The sequence below is a fragment of the Lactuca saligna genome, chromosome 1 (assembly GCF_052625555.1).
Source record: "Lactuca saligna cultivar CGN05327 chromosome 1, ASM5262555v1, whole genome shotgun sequence".
Classification (NCBI taxonomy): Eukaryota; Viridiplantae; Streptophyta; class Magnoliopsida; order Asterales; family Asteraceae; genus Lactuca; species Lactuca saligna.
The window spans coordinates 15,964,595-15,973,892 of record NC_136417.1 but is presented as its reverse complement, the minus strand read 5'-3'; the positions used below and the strand labels follow the sequence as shown (position 1 = coordinate 15,973,892).

The 9,298-nt window shown below is 37.7% G+C and overlaps 2 protein-coding genes across 3 annotated transcripts; one reads left to right on the top strand and one right to left on the bottom strand.

Moving 5' to 3' along the window:
- On the top strand, positions 1-2,619 carry LOC145018975 (lysine histidine transporter-like 8). The gene is made up of 5 exons (XM_078976712.1): positions 1-466; positions 899-1,032; positions 1,130-1,557; positions 1,779-1,910; positions 2,004-2,619. Exons 1-5 carry the CDS (start codon positions 81-83, stop codon positions 2,487-2,489), a joined length of 1,566 nt encoding a protein of 521 aa, XP_078832838.1. The 5' UTR covers positions 1-80; the 3' UTR covers positions 2,490-2,619.
- Positions 2,620-4,756: 2,137 nt separating this feature from the next.
- On the bottom strand, positions 4,757-8,258 carry LOC145018777 (B3 domain-containing protein Os01g0723500-like). Of its 2 annotated transcripts, none has more exons than XM_078976711.1 (7): positions 7,654-8,258; positions 6,581-7,091; positions 6,351-6,487; positions 5,778-6,261; positions 5,540-5,703; positions 5,111-5,448; positions 4,757-5,001 (listed from the first exon to the last, which is right to left on the bottom strand). In XM_078976711.1, the coding sequence occupies exons 1-6, from the start codon at positions 7,717-7,719 to the stop codon at positions 5,128-5,130; spliced, it is 1,683 nt and encodes a 560-aa protein (XP_078832837.1). In that variant the 5' UTR covers positions 7,720-8,258; the 3' UTR covers positions 4,757-5,001; positions 5,111-5,127. The 2 variants fall into 2 exon arrangements, with proteins under 2 accessions (XP_078832837.1, XP_078832781.1); XM_078976655.1 differs by having other exon boundaries at positions 4,757-5,008; positions 5,117-5,448; positions 7,654-8,257.
- Between the last annotated feature and the right edge of the window lie 1,040 nt (positions 8,259-9,298).

The window sequence follows — 9,298 nt, the reverse complement described above, 5'->3', positions numbered from 1 at the left end:
GCCACCAAATATTTAACTTCACTTCCACTTCCACTTCCACTCACTCAAACCAAACGCCAAAAACCTCATCTCTCCATCTCATGGAAGAAAGACCCGAAACGGAGCTCATTTCGATACCGGCGACGCCAAGGGACTCCACGCCGGAGATACTGACGCCATCAGGACAGAGGTCGCCGAGACCACAGTCCAAAGAGGGTGGGAAGTCATCGACGGCATGGACACCGACGTCGTTTATTTCACCGAGGTTCTTGAGTCCCATCGGAACGCCGATGAAGAAGGTGCTGGTGAACATGAAAGGCTACCTGGAGGAAGTCGGTCATCTGACAAAACTTAACCCACAAGACGCTTGGCTTCCGATCACCGAATCCCGGAACGGCAATGCGCATTACGCCGCTTTTCATAACCTCAACGCCGGCGTCGGATTCCAAGCTCTGCTTTTACCCGTCGCTTTCTCCTTCCTCGGCTGGTAAATCTTTTGACCTTTAAACTATTCAAAAATCACTTTTTAACATGTGTATAAAGAGTTTATTTATTATTATTATTCTAGAACAAATTTCAACAACATTAATTATCAAAAATAAAATATCACAAGTTTGTAGTTTTTTGGCGTATTTTCGGTGAACGATATTTATTTTGATAACTTTCAGAGTTTTGTACTTTGTGCATAAAAAGTCGTATCTTGCTTGTTTTTGTCTCCTATGTGACGGGAAACAAGAACATCCCGTGTTGTTTTAACCATTTCTTGTCGAAAAACATCATGGGTTTTGACCAATAAATGGTAAAGTCTTTATCTTTAATTAAAAGAACGTATCTCTTTTCATTGATTTTAACTTTTTATCGAAATTTGTAGAAGATGTATCTTGAATTTTACTTTTGGGTGCCCAAATTATGTAAACAGGAGTTGGGGGATTATTGCATTAACCATAGCTTACATCTGGCAACTATACACTTTATGGATCTTGGTACAACTCCATGAAGCAGTACCCGGCAAAAGGTACAACCGATACGTCGAGCTCGCCGAAGCAGCTTTTGGTAAGAATTCCGGCCGACAAGATGCGATCTAACTCTTTTCGTTGATAAAATCGATGAATTTGGTGATAAGTTTGTTCTCTGTTGTTTGTTTCTTCAGGAAATCGATTGGGTGCATGGCTATCGCTGTTTCCGACAGCTTACTTATCCGCAGGGACGGCGACGGCGTTGATCATTGTCGGAGGAGAAACCATGAAACTGTTCTTTGAAATCGTTTGTGGGCCTCTTTGTTCTTCAAATCCGTTAACGACAGTTGAATGGTATCTGGTTTTCACGTCGTTATGCATCGTGTTGTCTCAGCTTCCGAATCTCAACTCCATCGCCGGACTCTCCCTTGTCGGAGCGGTGACCGCCATTATCTACTCGACGATGGTGTGGGTCCTCTCCGTCAGCCAACCGAGACCACCCAACATCTCTTATGAGCCTCTCGCGTTACCGACATTCACCTCTTCCATATTTTCCGTTTTTAACGCACTTGGGATCATAGCATTTGCATTCAGAGGCCATAATTTAGTTCTCGAGATTCAGGTAAGTCAAACTTTTATTATTTTGACTTCAAATTTGGTTCATATGATTAAACGATTTCACTAATTAATTAATTCTAGATAAAACTTTATAGTATTCTACACATATGAAGATTTTGGTATTAATATTGTAACGAAATAGATACTGAATTCGAATTTTGAAAATAGTAACCTTGACCTGAAAAAAGTCAAACTGAAAGTTTTCTGGTGTATATCTTCTCTCAGTCGACGATGCCATCGACATTCAAGCACCCAGCTCATGTCCCGATGTGGAAAGGAGCCAAAGTTGCTTACTTCTTCATCGCCATGTGTTTGTTTCCGCTAGCCATCGGTGGTTTCTGGGCTTACGGAAATCTCGTAAGTGCATCGATCGTTTTCATTTTTCAACGTTCTTCAAAACTCCATCGACGACGCTTAATTTCAAATAATCCCATATTTTCAATGTTTTAGATGCCATCAGGAGGGATTCTGAACGCACTATTTGGGTTCCATGAACACGACATTTCAAGATCGCTTCTTGCAACCACCTTCCTCCTCGTCGTCTTCAGTTGCCTGAGCAGCTTTCAAATCTACTCCATGCCGGTTTTCGACAACTTTGAAGCCAGCTACACACACCGGACAAACCGGCCGTGCTCAATCTGGGTCCGGTCAGGTTTCAGGGTGGTTTACGGGTTCATCAACTTCTTCATAGGTGTAGCACTGCCGTTCCTCTCCAGTCTCGCCGGACTGTTGGGAGGGTTGACACTTCCGGTGACATTTGCGTACCCTTGCTTCATGTGGGTGTTGATCAAGAAGCCCACAAAGTACAGTTTCAATTGGTACTTCAATTGGTCGCTTGGGTGGCTTGGTGTTGCGTTTAGTGTGGCGTTTACGATTGGGGGGATTTGGAGTATTGTTGATAATGGGCTGAAGTTGAAGTTCTTCAAGCCTAGTTAGTTGATTGAAGATGATGGCATGATTGTGGTTTGATTTTTGATTATGCATAATTCGATATAATGATATATACAGTTTCTCATATGTGTAATATTGTATGGTGGAATGGAAGTGTTAGAATATTATTTGAAAACTACAAGATTTAATCATCCAATACAGTAGTTATGTTTATTGATCAATCTTTAATTAATCTTATGTAATTTTTCCTGCTCTTTCTCTTTCCAGTCCAACACAACATTTGATCTGTCACCATATTGTTTGGCCCAATTGTTTTTAGAATAGCCCACTATGTTGTTAGGACTTACTATGCATATCACATATTCATAAGTAATGATGGATTAATCATTAATGATCAATGAAATCCTTGTTCTTTATGCTACGGATGAGTTCATTTTGTTGAAATTTGGTAACTGATATTTATAAGCAAGTATATATCCATTGTTGATCTCACAAGAAAAAAGCAAAAGGTCGTCTAATGTATAAATAAAGAGTTTTTGGCACTGTAGCACATTTAGTCTTTTAAATATTTTTTGTGCTCAATTAGTCCTTAAAGTAAGAAATTACCTTCTAAATAAAGAAACGAGTGATATTTTAACCGGTTTAAAGGTAAATGTTGACTTGGTTTGACCAATATCGCCACAATAGGCCACCTCATCACACTAAATCGAACATATTTGTGTCAAAGAATGAATATGGATGGGCCCACAAGTCAAAGAATGAATAGTCACTCAAGTATTTTTTTTTGTGCTCAATTAGTCCTTAAAGTAAGAAATTACCTTCTAAATAAATAAACGAGTGATATTTTAACCGGTTTAAAGGTAAATGTTAACTTGGTTTAACCTATATCGCCACAATAGGCCACCTCATCACACTAAATCGAACCTATTTGTGTCAAAGAATGAATATGGATGGGCCCACCCCTTATCCCATCTCACCCTCTTGCCCTTCTTCTCTAACTTTCTTTTCTGGTTTCTCCCCTTTCTTCTTCACAAAGCAGGTGTCTCCTTTACACTACATATTTGTATTTGATAAACCAAGCTATACTTCAAAGCAGACATATTTTAGAGAAATATATGATTTAAGGGTTTTGCTTTACGATTTGGAGGTAAAAAAATTGCATATATTTGCAGGTTTCCGGCGAGGGCATCTCTCTCCCTCTCTCTCTCTCTCACACATACACACATAATGGTCTCGTTTATGGTGTCGTTGCCTCCGATGAAGACGCAGTGGTGGTGGATGTCGATGATATACTTCAACATGCTTATAGATCTCCATCGTCTGACATATCTTCGTGCAACTATGTCTTTGTTATGTTCATCGATCCATCCTCTATTACGTTTACCATTCATGGTGGCAATTCGTTGAATCTGCCAATTTCACGCTCTGTACACTCTTACTTCTGCTACCCACACCTCCTTAGGTCAGAATTCGACACTCCATCTCTCTTCATTTGATCCGATCTATTCTAAATGGATTGTTGTTACTCCAACACCCTATCTATGCAGCATCTGCATCTGCCATCCATCGTTCATCGCCCATGATTTACCCATTTAGTGCGTTTCAGTCACCAACATGAAATCGATGATAATGATCATGGTGATTTGAGGAAAAGGGCGTATCCAAAGATGAAAAAAATCCTCATGGATCACTAATCAGTTCAACAAGCCTGGATGTGTTCGTGGAAAACATAGATTGGGAATGAAGCATAATCTCATATGGTACACAAATTGATCTGATTTCATGTTTTATCTTAACCAATCTGATCATCATCTTTGTTAATTTGAAATGTATTCTTGGCAGGTTGGGTTGTTTCATTCTCAAACACCTTCACCACGACTGATTGGGTTTGATCGCCAGAGCATCGCCGACATCCATAGAAAGAAAAAGTGAATGGAAGAAGAAAGTAACTAGAGTTGGTTGCATTGATCAAGGATCTAAAGCCATTTTTTTTGGTCTAATTTACTTAAATGCAACGTGTTGCATACGTGGATTACAAAAACATTTTTATTAAATTTATTTAAATGCCTCATCTCGGATGGAACCAGTTGTTCCAGTTTCCAGCTGCATAATGGTGTAGTTGATATGTGATTTCTTACTTTAAGGACTATTTGAGCACAAAAAATACTTGAGTGACTAGATGTGTAAATTCGTTAAAAATGATTGTACTACAGTGTCAAAAACCCATGTATAAAATACAGAGATGTTTATGTAAAATGAAAGCATAGGTGTCACTAACTCAATTTTCTTTATTTCCAAATGAACAAGCAAAGTAAACTAAAGATTACCATTTATATACAAAATCCAGGTTTACATGAAGCAATTTCATGACTAATATAACCATAAATGTTCTCCGTCACCAACCCTCATACAAAAAGACACAAAACATATATGATATGATGCCCATACATCATGAGATAAGTCTTCCTAATTTAACTTCCACATTATATACGGACATCAATCACACTCACATCAGCTCCGATAGATCAGCAACATCTCCATTAAAAAAAAAAAAAAACTCCAACCTGCAAAAACATCAACAGAACCTCTCTAAATGTCAAGTTTATTCACGAAAAGATACCAAAAACAGAAAGAAAGAAAGAAAGAAAGAAAGAAAGGAAAAAGACTCGAACCTGATTATGAACTAAGTGCCTAACTGATTTGAAGGTCCAGTTCCAGTTCCAGATGAAGGATACTCATTTCCGTTTCCATTTCCAAGACTTGATATATGGACACGCATTTCACAGCTTCCAACAAGCTCAAAAATACAAATATCTCCCATTTGAATCCCATTATCACGTACAAATCCCATCCATCCTCCACAAAACGTATGCAGTGTATGCATTGTCTCCACTTTAAGAGTTGGAATTGAATTCACTGTCCAGCATTCCCCTTTCATATTCTGAAGAACTATCTCTGTTCTGCAGCTAGGCAGATGTTCCATTGAAAACTGATACGGAACTTTCTGTTTAAATTTTTTTTTATAAATAAAAACATGTTGTTAATTGCTACATAATAACATAAACTGATAAACAGAAACAGCTACTAATACTCACCAGAGTGTATGATCCACTGACATTGAACTTCTTCATGACTCTAACAAAATAAGGAAAACTAGAAACAAAAGATTCAGCAGCCATTTTTTCTTCAGGAGCTGACTTCATTGACATACACCCTGTCATTGAAGATCCCCTTTTTTCTTGTAACCCTCTCTCTTTCCCTATCAATCCTTTCACTTCTTACTATTTACATAAAAAACTAACAGAATTGTTAATTCTAGAATTAAAATAATACCTGGTTTTCCATTTGTTGTGCTTTTCGATTGGGACCCAACAACAGACCCTTTAGCAGCAATACCAAGTTTGACCTTTTCAATGGAGAAAGCAACCTTCTGACTTTCCATCATGGAAAGCTTCTGTGTTTTGCGTGATTTTCCTTTAACTTTCTTTCCCGACTTTCCGGAAGTTTTATGAGTCAATGCCTTAACATCACTACTACCATGTTGTTGTTGTTGTTCATGATCTATTGCTTCTTGTCTAACTCTAAGAATATTTACACGCATTTCACAGTTTCCCACAAGCTCAAATATGCACACATCTCTCACATTTATGTTGTTCCCACGAACAAAACGCAACCACCCACCACAGAATGTATGTGAAGTTTGGACTCTTGTGGTTGGGATTGAATTAACAATCCATGATTCTCCTTTTAAGTTTTGAAGAACAATCTTTACTTTACAATTTGGAAGATACGCCATAGCAAACTGATATGGAACATTCTGGAATTCATCAATTTCATTTTTACCCAATCAGAATCAATAACATTTTTTTTATATATAAATAAGTAAATAACCATGACATGGAATACCAAAGTATATGAACCACTTATGTTGAATCTTTTCATGACTTGGGAAAAATGAGGGAAACTTGAATTGAAAGTTTGAGCTATCTTTTCTGCTTCTGAAGCTGATATTCTTCCTAACTCTTCTTCGTTAGGGCGTACAGCTGAATCAGTTCAGAAGAACACAGAAAGGTGTAATGATACAAAAAAAGGTATTAAGAACAATGAATAAACAGAAAGTAATAAGCTTTTTTTACCTGACACAGGTAAAGCAGGAGTGATGGAATTCTTTAAACCACTTCCACAAAACTCTGAACCATTCAAAAAGTCTGCAACTCCATCCATGGTTTCTTGTTCAGATATGTTTGTAGGTTCATTGTGTGATTGAGAGCTTCTTGGTTTCTTTGGGACTCCATCAACCATATTTGACAACAAAGATGCATATTCCCTTTCTCTTTTTTTTCCAAAATGTTGATCAAAGATGCTTAAATCTTGATGGCATTCGGCTGAAAATGCAGTCTCTTTCTCACAAGAACTTTGATCAAAGATTTGAACTGTGAAATGCAAATTACCATCATATCTGAAAACTAAAGAGTCGCCATTTTCTAAGAAGTGATCTCTCACAAAAGCTGCCCATCCATCCAAGATAAACAAACCATCACTTTGCTGTGCCAAGTCAGCATGCCATGTGTTCCCACTGGGACCCATCAATGAAACTGTTCCACATGTTTTCCCTTCCAAATGTTTCCCAAATTTTGAAGGTATTTTCTGCAACAGTAAACACAAGTATCAACCACATAATGAACAGTAAAAAGAGACATAACAGTAAATCATACCACTTAAAACAATGAGAACCACTAGCTATATCAAACAGTTCTTGGCTGTATCTAACTTTCACAAATCACCATAGGGATTCTAAATCAGAAGATCATAACTATTTATGATTTATGAACATATGATTTCATCAACAGGCTTCTGAATCTGAATAAAATAGCCCTAAATCCTACCAAATTGGTAAAAGCAAATTCACATCGGAGCTACATTCTACTTTCTCTAACTTCGTAACTCTACAGACGATTGAACATTGATGATATCATTAAAAGCCACCACTTATACTAATCCCTAGGTATAAATCTGTAAATGTGATTGTGAGCCCTATAAAAACAGTAGAAAAGATTTTTTGATGTTCATCGTCGAACTTAGATCATTAACTAAGAGAAAAACAAAATGCAGGTGTTTATGGCACTCTTTCATATTTTTGTGATTGTTTACATATATGTAGACATGCGTCTAAGAAAGCAAATGAAACACGAATGAGAATTTCTTTTACCAGTTTATCGAAGCTTATGTTAGGGTTAAAACCCTTGATAAAATGAGGCCTTCTGGCATCCATCATCTCTCGTTGTATCAGCTGATTTTCTGTAAAACCCTAGAAACAACTCAAGAAAATTACAGACATTGAGATGCACCGTGAATCAAATCAACCGTCCCTTCTTATATAGTGAAATTTTCAAGGAAGATATAGTGAATCGAGAGAGAGAGAGAGAGAGAGAGAGAGAGAGAGAGAATAGAAGAGAGATAGAGAAAAGAGCCAGAGAGAGAGAGAGAGAATAGAAGAGAGATAGAGAGAAGAGCCAGAGAGAGAGAGAGAGAGAGAGAGAGAGAGGAGAGATAGAGAGAAGAGCCAGAGAGAGAGAGAGAGAGAGAGAGAATAGAAGAGAGATAGAGAGAAGAGCCAGAGAGAGAGAGAGAGAGAGAGAGAGAGAGAGAATAGAAGAGAGATAGAGAGAAGAGCCAGAGAGAGAGAGAGAGAGAGAGAGAGAGAGAATAGAAGAGAGATAGAGAGAAGAGCCAGAGAGAGAGAGAGAGAGAGAGAGAGAGAGAGAGAGAGAGAGAGAGCGACCGACCGAGAGAGAGAGAGAGAGAGAGAGAGTCTACGGTAACCCAAGATACAGCCTTGTGTAGAGGAGTAGACCCCGGACAGGAAAAGGTTTGGGCCAGGAAAAGAATGGGACAGAGTGACGGTTGTTTTACCAAAATGACCCTGTGACTGTGTTAGATGACACTGATCAAAACAAAACAGATTTAACGAAGTGTGTTTCCTCAAGATTTAACTAAAGAAGTCAAACATTCACATTTACATTTCAACACTAAAAACATAATGCATTTTATATTTGATATGGAGAAAACTATTTTTAAGGATTTATTAAAAAACAGTCTAAACTTCACATTCTACCCATATATTTTGCAAAGGGTTCATAGCAAAACATGAGTACGCTGCAAAATAACCGTATGTTATATGTTGTAGGGGGTCGACAATGAAATGTGTAGACATTGCAATATGCTTATTTGTTGATAACACGATGTTGTTTTGCCTCTTTTTTATATGTTTCGTATTCCACACGACGAAATGGATCTCATTGTGAAATGAAGATTGATGATTGGTAAATGTGGAACTTTTCTTCATCATTAATTTTTAGTTTCAAACCATTATCTATAAAGGTTGGTAAATGATATGTGTATTTTTACACGTATTTTTATATATTATATTTTAATATTTTATCTTTTATTATTCTTATTTAGAACTAAAATGTACTTATAATGCTTTGAATTATAATTTACAGCTATTAGTTGTCGATAGAACGGAAAAGAAAAGATTGGAGCGGAATTCGAGCTTAGAAGCAAAAAGAAAGAAAGATTGTTGAAGGCCGCCATTACGCCCAGCGTAATATAAGTTACGCCAAGCGTACTGGTGAGACAATGACTACGCCCGGTGTAGAAGCAATTACACCCCGTGTATTGGGCTTGTGTCCGAAGAATGGACCGGGATGGCTTTCTTAGTACACCCCCGCGTACACCGACTTACACACAACGTACGTAAGTCGGTTCCAAAAGTTATAAATAGCGAATTTCAGCCAACCAGAAGGGAGATTTTGACTACCATCGATCCTTAGTCGACAAGTAACACATATTTG

Excerpts from the sequence above, each read along its gene's own strand:
- LOC145018975 (XM_078976712.1), top strand. The coding sequence starts at position 81 with ATGGAAGAAAGACCCGAAACGGAGCTCATTTCGATACCGGCGACGCCA. Across the intron at positions 467-898 it reads GCTTTCTCCTTCCTCGGCTG|GAGTTGGGGGATTATTGCAT; the intron begins GTAAATCTTTTG and ends TTATGTAAACAG. Across the intron at positions 1,911-2,003 it reads TCTGGGCTTACGGAAATCTC|ATGCCATCAGGAGGGATTCT; the intron begins GTAAGTGCATCG and ends TCAATGTTTTAG.
- LOC145018777 (XM_078976711.1), bottom strand. The coding sequence starts at position 7,719 with ATGATGGATGCCAGAAGGCCTCATTTTATCAAGGGTTTTAACCCTAAC. Across the intron at positions 6,488-6,580 it reads TCCTGCTTTACCTGTGTCAG|CTGTACGCCCTAACGAAGAA; the intron begins GTAAAAAAAGCT and ends GAACTGATTCAG. Across the intron at positions 5,449-5,539 it reads TCAGTGGATCATACACTCTG|AAAGTTCCGTATCAGTTTTC; the intron begins GTGAGTATTAGT and ends AAATTTAAACAG.